Here is a 21275-nt window from a genome sequence, read left to right as displayed (position 1 = left end):
CCCACACCCACCCCAGAGTCTTTTACTTTGGTGCTATATGCCAATTCCACTTCAGGTTCTACTTGTGTGTGGTTTTTTTTTTTCTTCTGATCTTGTTTTTCAACTTCTGCCTGAGAGTGAGATCATCCCATATTCATCCTTCTGTTTCTGACTTATTTCACTTAACATGAATTTTTCAAGGTCCATCCAAGATCGGCTGAAAACGGTGAAGTCACCATTTTTTTTTTACAACTGAGTAGTATTCCATTGTGTATATATACCACAGCTTGCTCAGCCACTCATCTGTTGTTGGACACCTGGATTGCTTCCAGGTTTTGGCTATTACATTTTGTGCTGGTAACAACATATGTGTACACAGATCTTTTTGGATGGATATGTTGGGTTCCTTAGGATATATCCTCAGGAGAGGAATTTCAGGATCATAGGGTTGGTCCATTTCTAGCCTTCTGAGAGTTCTCCAGACTGTTCTCCACAGAGGTTGGACCAATTGACATTCCCACCAGCAGTGTAGGAGGGTTCCTTTGACCCCACACCCTCTCCAGCATTTGCTGCTGTTACCTTTTCTGATGTCTGACATTCTCACAGGAGTGAAGTGGTATCTCATTGGTGCCTTTATTTGCATTTCTCTGACAATCAGATACTTGGAGCATTTTTTCATGTGTTTCTCAGCCTTTTGGATCTCTTCTGTGGTGAATATTCTGTCCATGTCCTCCTCCCATTTTTGGATGGGGTTATTTATTGTCTTGTTGTTGAGTTTGGCAAGCTCTTTACGTATATTGGTTATTAAACTCTTGTCTGATGTATGGCATGTAAAGATCTTCTCCCATTCTGTGAGGGGTCTCTTGGTTTGGGTAGTGGTTTCTTTTGCTGTGAAGAAGCTTTTTAATGTGGTGTAGTCCCATAGGTTTATACTTGCCTTAGTCTTCTTTGTAATTGGATTCGTTTCATTGAAAATGTCTTTAAAATTTATGCGGAAAAGAGTTCTGCCAATATTTTCCTCTAAGTATCTGATAGTTTCTGGTCTAACATCCAAGTCCTTGATCCACTTGGAATTTACTTTTGTATTTGGTGAAATACAGTGGTTCAGTTTCATTCTTCTGCATGTATCAACCCATTGTTTCCAACACCATTTGTTGAAGGGACTCTGCTTTCCCCATTTAATAGTCTGGGAACCTTTGTCAAAGATTAGATGTCCATAGGTGTGGGGGCTTATTACTTATTTTTAAAAAATATTTTATTTATTTATGAGAAAGATAGGAGGAGAGAGAAAGAACCAGACATCACTCTGGTACATGTGCTGCCAGGGACTGAACTCAGGACCTCATGCTTGAGAGTCCCATTCTTTATCCACTGCACCATCTCCTGGACCATGTGTTACTTATTTTTACCAGAGTACTGCTCAGCTTTGGTTTATGGTGGTGTCGGAGATTGAACCTGAGGCTTTGGAACTTGGGCATGGCACTCTTTTTACATAGTCGTTATGCTATCTCCCCTATCCTCTGGTGGTTTTAAAGGGAAAAACTGATTTATATATCTTAGCTATCATTAATTCCACAATTTTTTTTTTGCCCCCATGGTTATTGCTGGGGCTCGGTGCCTGAACTGTGAATCCACTGCTCCTGGCAGCTATCCCCCCTCCCCAATTTTATTGAATAGGACAGAGAGAGATTGAGAGAGTAGGGGAAAATAGAGAAGCAGAGATAAAGACAGACACTTGCAGACCTACTTTACTGCTTGTGAAGTGATTCCCCTGTAGATGGGGAGCAGGGGGCTTGAACTGGGATTCTTGAGCAGGTCCTTGTTCTTTGTCCTATGTGCACTTAACCCAGTGTGCCAAAGCCAGGCCCCACCACAAATATTCTTCATGGACCATGATATAAAAAGGCAGCATAGGTGGCTCAAAGTGCAAGAACCCGCATAAGGATCCCGGATCCAGCCCCTGGCTGCCCACCTGCCGGGGAGTCGCTTCATAAGCGGTGAATCCGATCTGCAGGTGTCTGTCTTTCTCTCCCCCTCTCTGTCTTCCCCTCCTCTCTCCATTTCTTTCTGTCCTATCCAACAATGACGATATCAATAACAATAACTAAACAACAGGGCAACAAAAGGGAATGAATAAAAAAAAGCAGCATGTTCACTAACATATGCATATATGTTGAACAGCTCTCACCAAGAGTAGCAAAAGTTTTCAAGTATTCCTTTTCTTCTTATTGCTACCTTTAGTCATATTGCTACCAGAGTTATTATTAAGACTTGGCTTGGTGCCTGCACAATTTCTCCACTATTCCTGGTGGTCATTTCTTTCTTCTTTTTAACATTTTTTAAAAATATTTATTTTATTTATTTATTCCCTTTTGTTGCCCTTGTTGTTTTATTGTTGTAGTTATTGTTGTTGTTGTTGTTATTGATGTCGTCGTTAGTGTTTGTGAGAATCACTGCAGCAATTCATCCTCTGTAGATTGAGGATGGGGGAAGCCCCAAACATTTGAAATCGGGTTCAGAAACAGCAGCAGTCTCAGTAGGCATTTTATTTCTGCCTTTGATTCTGCTTATACAGGATAGAGAAATGTTTTGACTCATAATAGAAAGATTTACTGATTTCAGACTCTTTAATATATTGGGCCCTAGGACCAGGTAGTGGTACACACATTACTATACTCAAAGACTGGAGTCCCAGCCTTTGTCCTCACCTTGTAGGGGAAAGCTTCATGAGCAGTCGAGCAGTACTGCAGGTGTCTCTCTGTCTCTGTCTCTCATCCTCTAATTAAAAAAAAGTTCACTAGAGCAGTGCTCAATAACCAAGCCCAAGCAATAACCCTGGTAGAAAAAGGAAGAAAAGAGGAAAGGAAGGAAGGAAGGAAGGAAAAGAAAAAAAGAATTGGGCCTCATGCCATGAAGTAGGCAAGGATTGTAAGAAACAATCTACCCCCTTTTTTAATTTAATTTAATTTATTTACCTGCTAGACCTCCTCTTATGGAATCTGTTCAATTTCATGGCTACCAATAGACTCGTTTTTACAAAAAAGAAAAATAGAGAAAGAAAGCAGGAAAGGAAGAAACTTCACTTGATGAGGAAGGAAGTCAGGCCCTCCTGGCAGGGTCAAATTACTGTCAAATGACTGGAGATGGGTCTGCTGAAGAGAGAACAAAAGAGACTCTCTTGCAGTCTGATTTTCGTTTGACAAACACCCTCTTCTCACCAGATGCATCCTTAACAGGATTATTAATTCGCATACCTTCCCTTCCCCAACAAAAGAACAGACCCAAAACTTGAGTTTGAACCAAGATAGTGGGACTGGATCCTTGATTTTAGCTAGAGCTCCAGAAAGCAAGGCCTTCCCTCTCTCCTCTCTCATTATTTAGCTATAAAGATTTCAGTCTGGTGTGGTCCAGGAGGTGATGCAGTGGATAAAGCATTGGACTTTCAAGCATGAGGTCCTGAGTTTTGATCCCTGGTAGCACATGTACCAGAGTGATGTCTGGTTCTTTCTCTCTTTTCTCCTATCTTTCTCATTAATAACTAAATAAAATATTTTTAAAAAAAGATTTAAATCTGGGACTGGAGAAACAACATGATGGCTATGCAAAAAGACTGAGAGACACCAAAGGTCCCAGGTTCAATTCCCTGCTCCACCATAAAATAGAGCTGAGAAGTGAGCTGGTAATAAATAAATAAATAAATAAATAAAATACTTATATCTGGGCATCCCAGGAGGTAGTGCAATGGATAAAGTGTTGGATTATCAGGCATGAAGTCTGAAATTCAATCCCTGTCATCACATATGCCATAGTGATGTTCTGATTCTCTTATTAATAAATAAATCTTTAAAAAAATGTAAGTCTGTTATTGTCAGAGACAGTGTGTCTGAGAATGAAGCAAGCTTCCCGGAAACATACATTGAGGTCCTTGGTCCAGCCATGCCTAAAGCCTGCCCTACAGACTCAAGTTACAGGAGCCAGTGAATTCCATTTTATACTTCACTAGTCAACACCAGTTGAGATTCTATCACCTCCAGTGGAAGAGTTGGTGTCCATTTCCCATTGCCCCAGAAAAGAACAAATTAACTCATTCAACCAGTATTTATTGCCTGTCCACACTCAACCCTGAGCTGAGCAATGCAGGACAATGGAGCATTCAAGACAGAATCCATCCCTCCCTTCATGGCAACTCCAGTCTACCAGAGCTTTGAGGATATTGCAAATTATTCAGCCAGTGTGGAAACACCCACCGTGAACAGGGAAGCAATCCTAGGCAGGAACCCTAAGATTTCAATGACTGTGGAAGACAGGAGTCAGGTGCGATGAGATTAAGGGGGGTCAGGGCCTGTGCACAGGTGTCCGGTGGTTTCTGGGAACCCCCACTCCTGGCAGAGCTCAGATCTTGGATGAAGGCAGCCAAGCAGGAGGGAGAGGATGTGCACCCTGGCCTGGCCTCCCTGTTCCTCACAGCGTGGTGTAGAAGTACATGGCAATCAGCATCACAGGCAGCTGGCCAGGGAGATAGTCAGGAGAGGATGCCCCGGCCCCCTGCCCACCCAGCCGACCGGGGCTCCCCACATCTCACCGTCCACATCAGGATGGCAAAGCCGAACCAGGAGATGCCCCATGTGTAGCTGTCGATGGCGTGGCCTATGTGCTCAAAGCAGCCCTGGGTGGGGGACAGTGGGCTGGGATAGTGTCTGCAGGGCAGGCTGCCCTCTCAGGTCTAGACTGTGAACTCTGACAATGCCAACCAACTGGTGTTTTTTGTTTGTTTGTTTTTGGAGGGCGGTGGGGAATGGGATGACAATAGGGATAAGATGTTGAGCTCAGGCTCCAGGGAAAATCAGTGCTGCCCTGGTCATGGCCATAGCCATCTAAGGCTGCTTTTGTTTAGAGCCAGCTTTCTGTACTGCCCACGTGTTGGAGGGCAGGGCGAGTATAGAGGGGTGAAGCCGACCTTTCCTATCAGTCCAATCCTGACACCTCATTCAGGGGCTGAGTGGAATGGGAGCCCCACTTGTAAAAGACCTTCAGGTAGACCTCTGACTTGGAAGCAGTCAAGAGGAAAGTTGAAAGGCCAGGTGGTGACACACCCAGTTGAGAGCACACATGTGCAAGGAACCAGGTTCAAGCCCCTAGTCCCCACCTGCAGAAGGGAAGCTTCACTAGTGATGAAACAGTGCTGCAGGTGTCTTTCTTTTTCCTTCTCTATCTCTACCCCCCTCAATTTTAGTCCTATCAAATAAAAGAGAAAAAAATATCAGAGAAAGGGGGAGAGAGAGAGGAGACCCTAGCGTACTGTTTTGCCAAGCATGGAGATCCACCTGTTTTTGTCTTTGTTGCTCTCATGTGATGCTAGGGGTCTAATCTTGGGCCTCTTAAAACGGAAGGCATGTGCTCTACCCATGGAGTTCTGCCCAGGCCCACTGCATCTCCTCTTAGTTGAGCCCCCTCCTCTCTGCTTTCTCTCTCTGCCTCTGCACTCATCTTGCAGTAGCTAAGTAGTTGGAAGCTGACCTCCAGAAATCAAATCCCACCCCTTATGAGTGAGTGATCTCTCTTATTTCACCAGCTGTGAAATGAGGCTATTATGATCTGTACCTTCCAAGACCACGGTGAGGATAAAATAAGATAAGCATTCAGGTTCAGCAAAGTATGGGGCTGGGAGATCGCAGACCCTTTGTCATGTGTGAGAGTCTGGGTCTGATCCCCCCAGCACCATTTGGGAAACTGTGCAGGGCATCCAAGAAAGCTCTGTGATGATGGAGTGGTGCTATGATGTCTCTCCTCTTTATAATAGAAAGAGGTGAGGGGAAATGGCCTCCAGGAAAACATGAACTTATTCATGTGTGGAGCCCCTGTGGAAAGACTCAGTGCTTGCTGAGCATAGTTATTATCACTACAGTCGTGCTTAACCCCTGAGTAAAGTGGCAGGTGTGTGTACCCCCACTGACTTGCCAAGGCAGGTGGAAAGAGTCAAAAGCATCAGAGAGATAGGAGAGGAAGAGAAAGTCTGGCAGAGGAGCAATACAGAAGAGAAAGGAGGACCAAAGAGGGAGTTAGAGGCCAGATGACTGGGTGGACAGAGGCCTCAGGGGGTGGGGACACACCTTAGTGAACAGGTAGTCTGTGTGGCCCAGGCGGCAGCCTTCTTCATTGATCGGAATGAAGTTACCCGTCCGGCGACAGCACAGCGGGGGCCAGGGGAACACCACCTCTGGGGTGGCTGCCCGGAAGGCTGAGGTGAAGTTCACCCAGTCCATGGGGCCAGAGGTGCCACAGCACTGTTGCTGGAGAGAAAGGCAGGAGTCAGGCAAGCTCCAGTTCAGAAAGGTATGGGGGGCTGGCCTGAGGTCACACAGTGAAGGGCAAGACCAGGCTGGGTCACAACCAGCTGACGTGTGTGTGTGTGTGTGTGTGTGTGTGTGTGTGTGTGTGTGTGTGTGTGTGTAAAGAGATTTCATTGGGAGGATGGGGGAGGGGTTGATCAAACCTCCACTATATTTTATTTTATAATTATTTTATAATTATAATATATATTATTTTATAATTATTTAAATGTTTAATTATTTATAATTATTTAATTATTAATTATTTAAAATATAATTATTTTATAATTATAAATTTTTATTATTTTATAATTCTTTAAAAAATATTTCCTTTTTGTTGCCTTTGTTGTCTTATTGTTGTAGTTATTATTGTTGTTGTTGTTGATGTCTTCGTTGTTGGATAGGACAGAAAGAAATGGAAAGAGGAGGAGGAGGCAGAGAAGAGGAGAAAAAGACACCTGTAGACCTGCTTCACCAACTGTGAAGCGACCACCCTGCAGGTGTGGAGCCGGGGGCTCAAACCAGGATCCTTAGCCAGTCCTTGTGCTTCACACCACATGCACTTAACCCACTGCGCTACCGCCCAACTCCCTATTTTATAATTCTTTTGTATCCATTGCCATCAAAACCTAACATGGGGGCTAGGCAGTGACACATGTGGTTGAGCATACACATTACCTATCATGTACAAGGACCTGAGCTCGAGCCCCTGATCCTCACCTGTTGTGGGTGGCACTTTGTGAGTGGCAAATCAAGTACTACAGGTGTCTATTTTTTCTCTCTATTGCCTCCTCTCCTCTCAATTACTCTCTGTTCTATCAAAGAAAAATGAAAATGAAAAAGAAAAAAAATGGCTGCCAGGAGCAATGGATTTGTGCAAGCACCAAAAGGATATATATTTACATACACACACACACACACACACACACACACACACACACACACACACACATCTTTCAGAGATCTCGGAGTTGGCACAGTGGATAAAGCATTGAACTCTTGGGGGTCGGGCGGTGGCGCAGTGGGTTAAGCGCATGTGGCGCAAAGTTCAGGGACCCGCGAAAGGATGCCGGTTCGATCCCCCGGCTCCCCACCTGCAGGGGAGTCGCTTCACAGGCGGTGGAGGAGGTCTGCAGGTGTCTTTCTCTCCCCCTCTCTGTCTTCCCCTCCTCTCTCCATTTCTCTCTGTCCTATCCAACAATGAACGACATCAACAATGGCACCACAATGAGGCTATAACAACAAGGGCAACAAAAGGGGGAAAAAATGGCCTCCAGGAGCAGTGGATTCATGGTGCAGGCACTGAGCCCAGCAATAACCCTGGAGGAAAAAAAAAAAGCATTGCACTCTTAAGCATGAAGTCGCGAGTTCAATCCCTGGCACCGTACGTGTCAGAGGGATGCTTTGGTTTTCTACCCCACTCTTTTATAAATAAATCTTTTGGAGGCTGGGTGGTAGTGCAGCGGGTTAAGCGCACATGATGCAAAGCGTAAGAACTGGTGTAAGGATCCCAGTTTGAGCCCCCAGCTCTCCATCTGCAGGGGGGTCGCCTCACAAGTGGTAAAGCAGGTCTGCAGATGTCTATCTTTCTCTACCCTCTCTGTCTTCCCCTCCTCTCTCCATTTCTCTCTATCCTATCTAGTAATAATGACAGCAATAACAATAACAACAACAACAACGATAACAAGGAAAACAAAAGGGGAAAAAATAGCCTCCAGGAGCAGTGGATTTGTGGTGCAGGCACCAAGCCCCAGCGATAACCTTAGAGACCAAAATAATAATAATAATAATAATAATAAAATTTAAAAATAAATATTTTAAGGAAGCTGACCTTTTTTAAGGGAATGGTTGTGAGGATTAAATAAGCTTTGCACAGCACTTCACAAAATGACTGCTACGTGTCTGTAATTACATAGTTGATTCTCAATTCAGGCTGCCTGGTTTGAATCTGGTAGGTTTGACTCTGGGCAAGTGACTGCCTGTTGGGGTCTTGTCTACTCTTATGGTAATGGCAATGACTGGAGGAGTCCTGCCCTGTCAGACCACCTTCTGAATGAATTCCACCTTCCAGGAGCTCCAGTGACCCTGAGCCCTGGTCAGCCTGCCTCACCCACCTCAATCATGATGCGGTCCCAGAGGCGGGTCAGCTCCTGGCCCTGGGCCGTGTCTGCACTGTAGAAGGTCAACATCTGCTTGGTGATCAGGGATGGGTTGGACACCATCTGTGGAGGGTCAGGAAAGACAGCATCCAGATGGGCTGGGTGGGGAGAGAGGTGGATTCCACCCCCACCCCAAGACCTTCATGCCCCACCTCTTGCCCCCCAGGAAGTCATGCCCACCCCACCCCCAACTCTGATGGCTCACATAGTCTCGATGGGTGTAGGAGGTGATGCAGGAAGCGCACTCAAAGATGTAAACAATGAGCATCAGCACCAGGTACTGGGGAGAGATGGAGACATGGAGGGACCACCCACCCGGGGTGAAGCCTGTGAAGTCATACCCCTTCTAGAGATGGATTCTTTGGTAAAAGTGCAATCAAAGGGTCAGGGGACAGCACAGTGGTGATGCAACAGACCCTATGCCTGAGGCTCTGAGGTTCTGAGGTCCCAGGTTCAATCCCTGGCACTACTACCATCAACCAAAGCTCTGTAATGTTTTGGCAAAGTGGCCAGTGTTGGACTTGGGAGCATGAGGTTCTGAGTCTGATCCCTGGCAATGCGTGTGGCAGAGAGATGCTCAGTTTATCTCATACTCTTTGAAAACAAACAAGCAAGCAAACAATATAGCTGCAATATAAATATAGCTGCCTGGGAGGTGGCACAGTGGATAAAGTGTTGGACTCTCAAGCATGAAGTACCAAGTGTGATACCGGGTATTGCATGTGCCAGAGCGATGCTCTGGTTCTATCTCTCTGCCTCTCACAAATAAATAAATCAATAATAATAATACTGGCAGGGAAGATAGCATAATGGTTATGCAAATAGACTTTTATGGGAGTTGGGCGTAACATGGCAGGTTAAGTGCAGGTGGCGCAAAGCGCAAGGACCAGCTGAAGGATCCTGGTTCCAGCCTCTGGCTCCCACCTGCAGGGCTCGAACCGGGATCCTTATGCCGGTCCTTGCGCTTTGCGCCACATGCGCTTAACCCACTGAGCCACCGCCTGACCCCCCCAAAAAAAACTTTTATGCCTGAGACACCATGGTCCCAGGTTCAGTCCCCAGCACCACCATAAGCCTGAGCTGAGCAGTGCTCTGGCTAATAAATAAATTTTAAAAATTGGTAATGCAAAGCTGAATAGACTGTCACAAGGGCCACATGTACTGCCAGGCTGAAAATACCCAGTGACTGTGGTGTGGTGGCTGTCCTGACTGTAGTGATTTCTGTGCCCACCCCCCTCACCCGAGCCTCCCGGGGCTCACCGTGAGGACCATGGAGCGGCGACGGCAGAGCGCTGCACCCACACCCAAGCTGGCCACCACGAAGAAGGAGAAGCCACAGAAGATGGCGATCCAGGCGCCCGCGAAGACATCATCCTTGCCCGAGACACCCATCAGTGGGTATACACGGTACTGGTCAGCTGTCACCCACACCGTCTCAGCAAACAGGGCCAGGCCTGATAGCTGGATGAGGTGGCCGGTTAGAATAGCCTACTAGGGGACAGCAGCCCTTGCAAGTGCTGTTCTGGAAGGGAACCTCCACCATGCTCTTGGCGAAGAGAGGAGATGAGTGAGGCTGGCAGAGGCCAGGGGGATATGGAGGTAGGGAGCACCCTACCCCCAAGCCCCACCACAGGATGACAGGAGATGCCACCTGCACAGCCTGGAGCCCAGGGCTGGAACAGAGCAGCCCTTGGTCACATGCTGTTAATCTCCCAGATGGGAATGTGGCCACAATAACTTTCTTTTTTCTTTTCTTTCCTTTTTTTTTTTTTTTTTTTTTTACCAGAGCACTACTCAGCTCTGATTGATGGTGGTGTGGGAAATTGAACCTGGGACTTTGGAGCCTTAGGGATGAAAGTCTCTTTGCATAACGATTATGCTCTCTTCCCCTGCCCCACAATAGTTTCTTAAAAGTATTTTATTATTTATTTATTTGGATAGAGAAAGAGAAAAATTGAGAGGGAAGGGAAAGAGGGAGAGAATGCTGCAGCACTGCTTCACTGATCATGAATCTTCCCCTTCAGGTGGTGACCAGAGGCTTGAACCTGGGTCCTTGTGCATGGTAACACATGTGATCAACCAGGTGTACCATGCCCCCAGCCCCAACAATTACAAAGACCTCAGCCTTTTGGTCCAGTAAGTCCATGAGCAGAAATTAAGTTTGCAGGATACACCTGCTCAGGCAGGCAAGTCACAGCCCCCACAGTTATTCCCTGCGACACTGAATGAACAGGCCAAGACTCAGGACGCCCTGCAGAGGTGGGCTACTCAGCTGTGGGAGTGCCGAGTAGCAGGGTCACTGAGAATGCAGGTGGAGCAGGAGGATCCCGGTTCGAGCCCCTAGCTCTCCACCTGCAGGAGCGTTGCTTCGCAAGTGGTTAAGCAGGTCTACAGGTGTCTGTCTTTCTCTCTCCCTCTCTGTCTTCCCCCTCTTCTCTCCATTTCTCTCTGTCCTATCCAACAACAATGACATCAATAATAACTACAACAATAAAAACAAGGGCAACAAAAGGGAATAAATAAATATTTAAAAAAAATACTAGAGCCAGGGAGATAGCATAATGGTTTTGCAAAAAGACCTTCATGCCTAAGTCTCCAAAGTCCCAGGTTCAATCTCCAGTACTACCATAATCCAGAGCTGAGCAGTGTTTGGGGGGAAACGGGGTGGAGAGGTATAGTATAATGATTGTGCAAAAAGACTTTCATGCCTGAGGTTCTAAGGTCCTACGTTTAATCTCCAATAATACCTTAAGCCAGAGATGAGCAGTGTTCTGGTCTCTCTCTATCTCTCTCATTAAAATAAAACAAAACAAATAAATATGCTGGAGAAACAGAAGTAGGTTACCAGTGGGGTGGGGGATAGGGAAGAGAAAGAGGGGAAAATTTCTCAGAGGGAGCTTCCGACAGCAATTAAATCAATCAGTTGTACAGTGAAACAGCTTTCAAGGATAATCATGGTCACCAGAGTTTATAACTAGTACAGATAGTAGCCATGTGTGCCAAGCTTCCATCTAAGCACATTAACTGGAAAATCTGGGAGGTGGCATAGTGGGTAAAGTGTTGGATTCTCAGGTATGAGGTCTGGAGTTTGATCATCACCTGTGCCAGAGCTCTCTCTCATAAAATTTTAACTTTCTTTATTGGGGATTAATGGTTTACAGTTAACAGTAAAACACAGTAGTTTGTACATGCATAACATTTCCCAGTTTTCCATACAACAATTCAACCCCAACTAGGTCCTTCTCTGCCATCATGTTTCAGGACCTGAACCCCCCCCCCCCAGAGTATTTTACTTTTGTGCAATACACTTATCATAATTTTTTAAAACCTAAAAACCCATTGTATTCTCTCAGAAGTCCTACTCTATCTCCATCTTAAAGATGAGGAAACAGAGAACTAGAATGTTTATTACCACACATTTCCAGCTACAGAGAGGCTGAGCTTAAATGTGAAACAGGCTGTCTGGTGCAACATCTTTGAAAAATTACACTTGGGTTTGGTTTGTGGAGACAGCACAGTGGTTCTGCAAAAAGACTTTCATGCCCAACACTCTGAGGTTCCAGGTTTAATCCACTGAACTGCCATAAACCAGAGCTGAGTAGTGCTCTGGTAAACAAATAACACACACACACACACACACACACACACACACACACACACACACACACACACACACACGTTGCTGGGAATACAGCATGGCAGTAGCACATTGGGGTTGTGTGCAAGAAGTCTCAGGTTTAATCTCTGTCACCATGTAATGTTAGAACTGAGAGGTCTTCTGGTCTCCCCTGAAAATAAATAGGGCAACAACAAAAACAACCCAAATAAAAAAAAATTGGCAGAAATTTTGAATAGACACTTCTCTAAAGAGAACATAGAGATGGTCAACAAGAACATGAAAAGATGGTCAGGACAGGGCAGTGGTGTACCTGGTTGAGTGCATGTTGCTAGTTCAAGGCCTGGGTTCCCACCTACAGGATTAATCCTGAGAGGTGAAGCAGGGCCACAGGTATCTCTTTCTCTCTCCTTCTCTATCTTTCCTTCCCCTCTCAATTTCTCTCTGTCTCTAACCAATAAATATTTAAAAAATAAAATGTTTATTTTAAAAAAAGGTAAGTAAATAGTAGCTGCACAGTGGTGCGCCTGGTTGAGCACTCACTTTACCATGTTCAAGGACCTGGGTTCAATCCTGAGTCAGTCCCCAGCTGCAGGAGCAGGTGGGGGGAACTTCACAAGTGGTGAAGCAGTGTTGTGGGTTTCCCTCTCCTTCTCTCTCCCTTCCTTTCTCTCTCTCTCTCTCTCTCTCTCTCTCTCTCTATCTATCTATCCATCCATCTATCTATCTATCTATCTTCCAGAGCACTTTTCAACTCTGGCTTATGATGGGGATTGAACCATTAATGCTGTATCCCCAGGCCTCTCGCTCCTTCTTTATCTCCCCCTCCTCTCTCATTTCTGTCCTGTCAAAAAAAAAAAAAAAAGGAAAGAAACAAAGAAAATAAATATATCTTTAAAACAAAGAATGGTATTGTTAGGTTCTGAAGACAGTAGCTTCTTGTTCAAGGTCACACAACTAGCTCCGGAATGGCCAAGTCGAACTGTCCTAACTTGAAAGTCTGTCATTCTGTCTCTGGGGGAGTCCTAAGCCCTCAGACCCCAATCCCATGCAGCATCATTACCTCATCCTGCCACCCACTCACCCACCCCCCACCCCGAACTGGGGGATTTCTCACCAGAATAATGATGTTACCCAGTACCAGCAGTCCCACCACGGCTGGAGACTCCTTCTCTGTCTCTGCTGCTGCAGAAGCCATGGCCCTGCCTGGGACACAGGAACATGGCTGAGATCAGGAGATCAGTCGGACCCCACCATACCCCAGCTGCCAGGTGCTACCCCTGGTTCTCTGCTGGGCTCCAACTGGTACTGAATGTAACCCACCCCACAAACTTCCCACATCCCAGCACTGACAGGACAGTTTACAGAAGAGAACACTGAGGCACAGGCAGGTCTGTTAGTGACCAGTGCTTGTCACAGGTCCTCCCAGAGTGTCAGGTGCCCGAGACCCTCCCCCAACGCCATCCTCACCTTCTGTGCCTGAAGCCTCTCAAACCGGCTCCTCCCAAAGTAACTTCCTATATATGCCCACCCCACTCCAACCCACCCCCTTGGCCCAGTCTCTGAGAAAGTCGGGAAAATTGTCTGGAGGAGAGGTCAGGCAGCACAGGAAGACGGCTTTATGAGCCCTCCTCCCCAACACAAGTGATTTATGGACCTGAAATTCCAGATTGTGTTCCTGTCTGGCCACACAGGCCGGGTGATGGGTCGCCAGGTTCCCAGGTGGCTGTGGTACTGGAGGGGGTGTGGGTGAGTTTGGGGAGGTGAGTGTTTCCCTTGCTGTCTCTCTCCCCAGGACAGGGGTCTTCCAGGAAAAAGGAGGGAGAGATAAGTGGGTCTCACATGTGATTCCTACACACTAGAACACTTTCAGCTGCTGGAACTGGAGGCTGGGGTAGGGATAGGACTTAGTCACGAGAGGCAGGCAGGGAGGAAATAAGGGGATAGGCTGTGGGATGAGGCAAAAGGATGGTAGATGGGTGTGTGAGGGAGGGGTGTCTGAGATAAGTGTAGGAGTGTGAGAGAACTGACTGAGTAGATGATTGGATGAAAGTGGTTAAAAAAGATATGATACCATTTTTAAATGGACCATTAAAACATTTATTATGTATTTATTGGATGGAGACAGAAAGGGAAAGGAGAGAGAGGTGGGGGGGGAAGAGACACCAGCATCACTGTTTCATCTCTTGTGAAGCTTCCCCCCTGTGGGTGGGGACTGGGAGATTGAACCCACTTTTGTACTGTAATGTGTGCACTCAACCAGGTGCACCACCACTGGACCCTAAAATGGAACAATCTTCAGCTATAGAAAAAATGAAATTGTGGTCTAGGAGATGGCACGGTGGATAAAGCATTGGACTCTCAAGCATGAGGTCCCGAGTTCCATCTCTGGCAGCACATGTGCCAGAGTGATGTTCGGTTCTTTCTCTGTCCTCCTATCTTTCTCATTAATAAATAAATGAAATATTTCAAAAGTTTTTTTTTAAAAAAATGAAATTGTGACCCAGGAGGTGGTGCAGTGAATATAGCACTGGACTCTCAAGCATGAATTCCTGAGTTTGAGCCCTGGCATTGCATGTGCCAGAGTGATGCTCTGGTTCTTCCTACCCACCCCCAAATAAATGAATACAAAGAAAGATTAAATTTTTGCCATTCACAGCCACACAGAAGGAGCTTGAGGGGATTATGCAAAACAAAATAAGTCAAAAGGAAAAAAGTTAAGTACTAGATAATTTCACCAGGTGTGTACTATGAGGATATGTAACCAATGTAACCAGGCAAAACAAAGTAAAAAGAAACGGGGGGGGGGGGGCAGGTGGTGGCACACCTGATGAAACATACATGTTACCATGTGCAAGGACCTAGTTCAAGCCTGGCTCCCCACCTGCAGGGGGGAGATTTCATAAACAGTGAAGCAAGTACTGCAGGTGTTTCTCTGACTCTCCCCCTCTCTATATCCCTGCCCTCAAATTCTCTTTGTCCTATCAAGTAGAAAAGAAAAAAGGAAAAAGTATACACTGGGAGTGGTAGATGGATCATGCAGGCACCAATGACGACCCTGGCGGCAAAACAACAGCAGACCAGTGAGCACTGATAAGAAGACTAAGGTTATCTGAGGATAAAGGGGTGGAGAGAAGTCAAGTGGGGGTGAGGATTAAAAAAAAAGTAGAGGGAGTCGGGCGGTGGCGCAGTGGGTTAAGCGCACATGGCGCAAAGCGCAGGGACCGGCGTAAGGATCCCGGTTTGAGCCCCTGGCTCCCCACCTGCAGGGGAGTCGCTTCACAGGCGGTGAAGCAGGTCTGCAGGTGTCTGTCTTTCTCTCCCCTCTCTCTCTGTCTTCCCCTCCTCTCTCCATTTCTCTCTGTCCTATCCAACAACAAAGCAACGTCAACAATGGCAATAATAACCGCAACGAGGCTGCAACAACTAGGGCAACAAAAAGGGGGAAAAAAGGCCTCCAGGAGCGGTGGATTCATGGTGCAGGCACCGAGCCCAGCAATAACCCTGGAGGAAAAAAAAAAGAAGTAGAAACAGCCCTGAAGGTGGCTCAGTGGCTAGAGCTTTGGATTTCAACATATGAAGTACCAAGTTCTATCTCTGGCATCACATGTGCCAGAGAGATGCTCTGGTTCTCTCTTTATTGTGCTAATAACTTCAAAAACAAACAAAACACAGGAGTGTGCTAGAAAGAGCACAATGAATGGGTTTGCTAGGAGAAAAGTACTCCCTCAGGGTGTCAGGGCCCTAGCGCAGTCGGTTAAGCACACATGGCGCCAAGTGCAAGGACCAGCAGAGGGATCCCGGTTTGAGGCCCCCGTGCCCCACCTGCAGGGAGGGTGTCGCTTCACAGGTGGTGAAGCAAGTCTGCAGGCATCTATCTTTCCCTCCCCTTCTGTCTTCCCCTCCTCTCTTGATTTCTCTGTGTACTATCCAACAACAATGACAACAACAATAATAATAACGACAACGACAAAGATAAACAATAAGGGCAATAAAGGGGAAAAAATAGCCTCCAGGAGTAGTGGATTTGTAGTGCAGGCACCAAGCCCCAGCAATAACCCTGGAGGCAAAAAAAAAAAGTACTCCCTCAAACACCCACACACACTGGTTCACAGTGAAGAGCTATGGGTGAAAATGCTCTGGGGCTGTAGTCAGAAACCTAGGTTCAAATTCCATTCATTTCCTCTGGGCTACACAACTTGGCCTGTGACTGCTGTTAGGTAGTCTTCCCCCACTGCAGCTCTCAGCCCATCTTGCTCCGACAGCGCCCCCTGGTGGCATGATGCTGATTCTACAGGTACATGTGAGTTTGGTACCTAGAGTCCTTTTAAAGAACTTCCTAAATCCATGGACCAGAGAGTTTTCTCTAAGGTTGTTGTTCCCCTTTGTTTCCTTGCCACCAAGGCTTCATGCCTGCACAATCCCACCACTACTGGTGGGCTTTTATTTTTATTTTATCAGATAGAGGGTGAAAGGCAGACAGGGAGAGAAAGAGGAAGAGTGAGAGACAACACAAAACTGCTTCAAAGCTTCCTCTTAGTGTGATGCTTCCACATGGTGGATGCAGGCTCAAACTCGAGTCTTTCCATATGGAAAGTGTGTGCTCTCCTGGCTTCTACTATGGTGTTTGCTTTATTTTAAAATTTATTTTCCCTTTTGTTGCCTTTTTCTGTTGTTGTTGTAGTTATTGTTGTTGTAGATGTCGTCATTGTTGGATAGGACAGAAATGGAGAGAGGAAGGAAAGACAGGGGGAAAGAAAGACACCCGCAGACCTGCTTCACCGTCTGTGAAGCGACTCCACCGCAGTTGGGGAACCGGGGGCTGGAACCGGGATCCTTATGTCGGTACTTGCGCTTCGCGCCACGTGCGCTTAACCCGGTGCACTACCGCCTGACACCCTGTTTGTTTGCTTTTAAGGTCTATTTGTTTTCATCAACGAGAGAGAGGGAGAAAAAAAACAGATAATCGCTATGGGATATGTGATGCTGGGGATTGAATTCAAGATCTCCTGCATACAGTTTTAATGCTCTATCCACTGAACAAGCTCCGGGACAGCCTTTTAGAGAATATATCCAGGCGCAAGAGACAGCATAATGGTTTTTCAAAAGACTTTCATGTCTCAGTCTCTGAGGTACCCGGTTCAATCCCCAGAACCACCATAAACCAAAGCTAGGCAGTGCTCTGGTCTTTCTCTTTCATTAAAATAATAATAAAAGGGAGTCGGGCGGTAGCGCAGTGGGTTAAGCGCTTGTGGCGCGAAGTGCAAAGACCGGCATAAGGAACCCGGTTCGAGTCCTCGGCTCCCCACCTGCAGGGGAGTCGCTTCACAGGCGGTGAAGCAGGTCTGCAAGTATCTATCTTTTTCTCCCCCTCCTCTCTCCATTTCTCTGTCCTAACAATGACGACATCAATAACAACAACAATAATAACTACAACAATGAAAAAAAGGGGGGGAGTCAGGCGGTAGCGCAGTGGGTTAAGCGCATGTGGAGCAAAGCACAAGGACCGGTGTAAGAATCCCGGTTCGATCCCCGGGCTCCCCACATAAAAAAAAAATAAATAAATTAAAATAATAATGATAATAATAATAAATTTAGGTACCAAACCATATTCCCCCAGGACATGAATATCTGCAAACAAACCTAATCTAAATTCCACCATCAAAACACTGACTTGATAATGAGAGATGCTTTCCAATTAAAATGAGTAATTTTGGAGGTAGAGGATAGCATAATGATTATGCAAAAGGACTTTCATGTCTGAGGCACCAAAAGTCTCAGGTTCAATTCCATGAGCTACAGCTGAACAGTGCTCTAGTGAAAAATTGATAATCGGGTGCTGAGAGGTAGCACAGTGGCTTAAGCGCGCATGGCACAAAGCGCAAGGACTGGCGTAAGGATCCGGGCTCGAGCCCCCAGCTCCCCACCTTCGGGGGGGGGGGGGGGAGGCGCTTCACGAGTGGTGAAGCAGGTCTGCAGATATGTGTCTTTCCTACTTTCTGTCTTCTCCTCCTCTCTTGATTTCTCTCTGTCCTATCCAACAACAACAGCTATAACAACAACAACCACAATAAGGGCAACAAAATGGGTAAAACAGCATCCAGGAGCAGTGGATTCGTAGGGCAAGTGATAACCATGGAAGCAAAGAAAAAAAAAAGATAATCAAATAAATCTTAAAAGAGAGAGAACCAAAGCACTATTCTGGCACATGGGATGCTGAGGATCAAACTTGGGACTTCAGGCCTGAGAGTTCAGTACCTCATCCACTGAACTCCGGTTTTGATTAAAACATATATTAAAATAAATAAATCCGGAAGCCTGGGAGACAGCACAGTGGATAGTTTTGAATTCACAGATGCGAGGTCCTGAGTATAACATGGCATTGCATATGCCAAAGTGATGTTCTAGTGCTCTATCCCTCTCAATCTCTCATAAATAAGTATATTAAAAAAACAAACAAACAGGGGGATCGGGTGGTGGTGCACCTGGTTGAGCGCATATGTTACAGTGCACAAGGGCCTAGCTTTGAGCCCCAGTCCCCACCTTCAGGGGGAAAGCTTTGCGAGCGGTGAAGCAGTACTGAAGGTGTCTCTCTTTCTCTTTCCCTCTCTATCTCCCCTACCGTCTCAACTTCTGGCTGTGTTTATCCAATAAATAAAGATAATAAAGAATATTTATAAATAAATAAATAAATAAAATTTTTTAAAAATGGTGATCCGGGAGGTGGCGCAGTGGCAAAGGCACTAGGCTCTCAAGCATGAGGTCCTGAGCTCGATCCCTGGCAGCACATGTACCAGAGTGATGGCTGGTTCTTTCTCTCCTCCTATCTTTCTCATGAATAAATAAATAAATTAATTAATTAAAAAAGAAAAAACAATTGAAAAAAATTTTAAAACGGGAGTTTGGCTGTAGCGCAGCGGGTTAAATGCACGTGGCGCAAAGCGCAAGGACCAGCATAAGGATCCCGGTTTGAGTCCCGGGCTCCCCACCTGCAGGGGAGTCACTTTACAGGCAGTGAAGCAGGTCTGCAGGTGTCTGTCTTTCTCTCCCCCTCTCTGTCTTCCCCTCCTCTCTCCATTGCTCTCTGTCCTATCCAACAACGAAGACATCAATAACAACAATAATAAAAACTACAACAATAAAACAAGGGCAACAAAAGGGAATAAATAAATAAATAAATAAATAAAAGGTATATAAAAAAACTGGTACAGGGACGTGGCTCAGCAAATGGCAGTTTTTTTTAAAATAAAGATTTTATTAATTAATGAGAACGATAGGAGAGAGAACCAGATATCATTTTGGTACATGTGCTGCCAGGGATTGAACTCAGGACCTCATGCTTGAAAGTCAAATGCTGGGGGTTGGGCGGTAGTGCAGCGAGTTAAGCGCACATGGTGCACAGAGCAAGGACCGGGGTAAGGATCCCGGTTCCAGCCCCCAGCTCCCCAACTGCAAGGGGGTCGCTTCGCAAGTGGTGAAGCAGATCTGCAGGTGTCTTTCTCTCCCCCTCTCTTTCTTCCCCTCCTTTCTCCATTTCTCTTTGTCCTATCCAACAACGACGATGACTTCAATAACAACAATAACAATAACCACAACAACGATAAACCAGGACAACAAACGGAAAAAAAAAAAGTCAAATGCTTTATCCACTGCACCACCTCCCAGACCACAATGATTTATTTGGGTTCAGTCCTCAGAACCACATATGATAAAACTGTGCTTTGGTCTCTCACTAAATATCTTTTAAAATTATGCCCTCGGGAGTTGGGGGGTAGCGCAGCAGTAAGCGCAGGTGGTGCTAAGCGCAAGGACCAGCAGAAGGACATAGTTTGAGCCCGTGGCTCCCCACCTGTAGGGGAGTCGCTTCACAAGCGGTGAAGCAGGTCTGCAGGTGTCTGTCTTTCTCTCCCCCTCTCTGTCTTCCCCTCCTCTCTCCATTTCTCTCTGTCCTATCCAACAACGACAACACTATAACAATAAAAAGAAAACAAGGGCAACAAAAGGGAATAAATAAATATTTTTTTAGATTATGCCCTCAGAGAACCCATCATGAGTAAATAAATAAAATATAGGGGATAAGAGTGATAAGTGCTTAAGAAACAAAAGGAGTGAAGGGCTTTGATGCATGTGGGGGCAAGTGAGATTGTGGGTACAGTGGTCAGCAAGCCTAGGGCAAAGAGCAAGCCATGTGAATATCCAATCAAAAGGCATTCTGTCTGGGCAGAATGAGTAAGGCAAGAGACTAAAGTTGGAGCCAATGGGGTACATTAAACTTGGTACTTGCTCGCAGAGTTCCTGTTACACCAAATAATCCAACATGAACAAGAGTGGTAGGTCAGAGGACATAGGGGACTAACATAAAGACCTTTAGCAAATCAATTACATAGAAAATACACATTTCTGTAGTCTGGGAGATGGTTCAATGGATAAAGCACTGAACTCTCAAGCATGAGGTCCTGAATTCAAGCCCTAGCAGCACATGTATCAGGGTGATCTGATTCTTTATCTCTCCTCCTATCTTTCTCATTAATAAACAAAATCTTTTTTAAAAAAGAAAAGAAAATACACATTTCTAGGGGCTGAGTGGTGGCACACCTGGTTGACGCACCTGTTACCATGCACAAGGACCCTGGTTTAATCCCCTGGTCCTCACCTGCAGGGGGAAAGCTTCACAAGTGGTAAAGCAATGTTGCAGGTCTCTTGTCTTTCACCCTGTCTACATTCCCCTTCCTCTCAATTTCTGGCTGTCTCTATCCAATAAATAAAAATAAATTCAATAAAAATATTTTTAAAAGCAAGCTAAAGGGTGGGGGTAGATAGCATAATGGTTATGTAAAAAGACTCTCATGCCTGAGGCTTCAAAGTCCCAGGTTTAATTCCCTGCACTTTTATTTATTTTGGATTGAGACAGAGAAATTGAGAGGAAAAGGGAGATAGGGAGAGATACCTTCAGCACTATTTCACTGCTTGTGAAGCTTTTCCCCTGTGAAGCTGGGGACTGGGAGGGAGCTTGAACCCAAGCCCTTGTGCATCGTAATTTGTGTGCTCAACTAGCTGTGTCACCATCTGGTTCTAACTTTTCTCTTTTTTGGTGTTTTTTTTTCCATTTTTTTTTTTTTTTTGCCTTTATCTTTATTTCTTGGATAGAGACAGCCAGAAATCTAGAGGAAAGATGGTGATGGAGAGGGAGAG

General features: G+C 45.8%; 1 protein-coding gene across 3 annotated transcripts; it reads right to left on the bottom strand.

The window, feature by feature from the left end:
• Positions 1–4062: 4062 nt before the first annotated feature.
• On the bottom strand, positions 4063–13614 carry UPK1A (uroplakin 1A). 3 transcript variants are annotated; one of them, XM_060186469.1, is made up of 8 exons: positions 13554–13607; positions 13201–13289; positions 9728–9928; positions 8673–8747; positions 8423–8530; positions 6090–6269; positions 4562–4645; positions 4063–4485 (listed from the first exon to the last, which is right to left on the bottom strand). In XM_060186469.1, the coding sequence occupies exons 2-8, from the start codon at positions 13279–13281 to the stop codon at positions 4441–4443; spliced, it is 774 nt and encodes a 257-aa protein (XP_060042452.1). In that variant the 5' UTR covers positions 13282–13289; positions 13554–13607; the 3' UTR covers positions 4063–4440. The 3 variants fall into 3 exon arrangements, with proteins under 3 accessions (XP_060042452.1, XP_060042453.1, XP_007536954.1); XM_060186470.1 differs by lacking the exon at positions 8673–8747 and having other exon boundaries at positions 13554–13614; XM_007536892.3 differs by lacking the exon at positions 13554–13607 and having other exon boundaries at positions 13201–13308.
• Between the last annotated feature and the right edge of the window lie 7661 nt (positions 13615–21275).

Source organism: Erinaceus europaeus, chromosome 2, assembly GCF_950295315.1.
Source record: "Erinaceus europaeus chromosome 2, mEriEur2.1, whole genome shotgun sequence".
Lineage (NCBI taxonomy): Eukaryota > Metazoa > Chordata > Mammalia > Eulipotyphla > Erinaceidae > Erinaceus > Erinaceus europaeus.
The sequence above is the reverse complement of the archived record's forward strand: the minus strand, read 5'-3'. Positions and strand labels throughout refer to the sequence as shown.

Coding starts and splice junctions, on each gene's coding strand:
- UPK1A (XM_060186469.1), bottom strand. CDS start 13,281: ATGGCTTCTGCAGCAGCAGAGACAGAGAAGGAGTCTCCAGCCGTGGTG. Junction 9,929..13,200: donor TGGGTAACATCATTATTCTG/GTGAGAAATCCC, acceptor CACCTCATCCAG/CTATCAGGCCTGGCCCTGTT. Junction 4,486..4,561: donor TTGCCATCCTGATGTGGACG/GTGAGATGTGGG, acceptor CTCCCTGGCCAG/CTGCCTGTGATGCTGATTGC.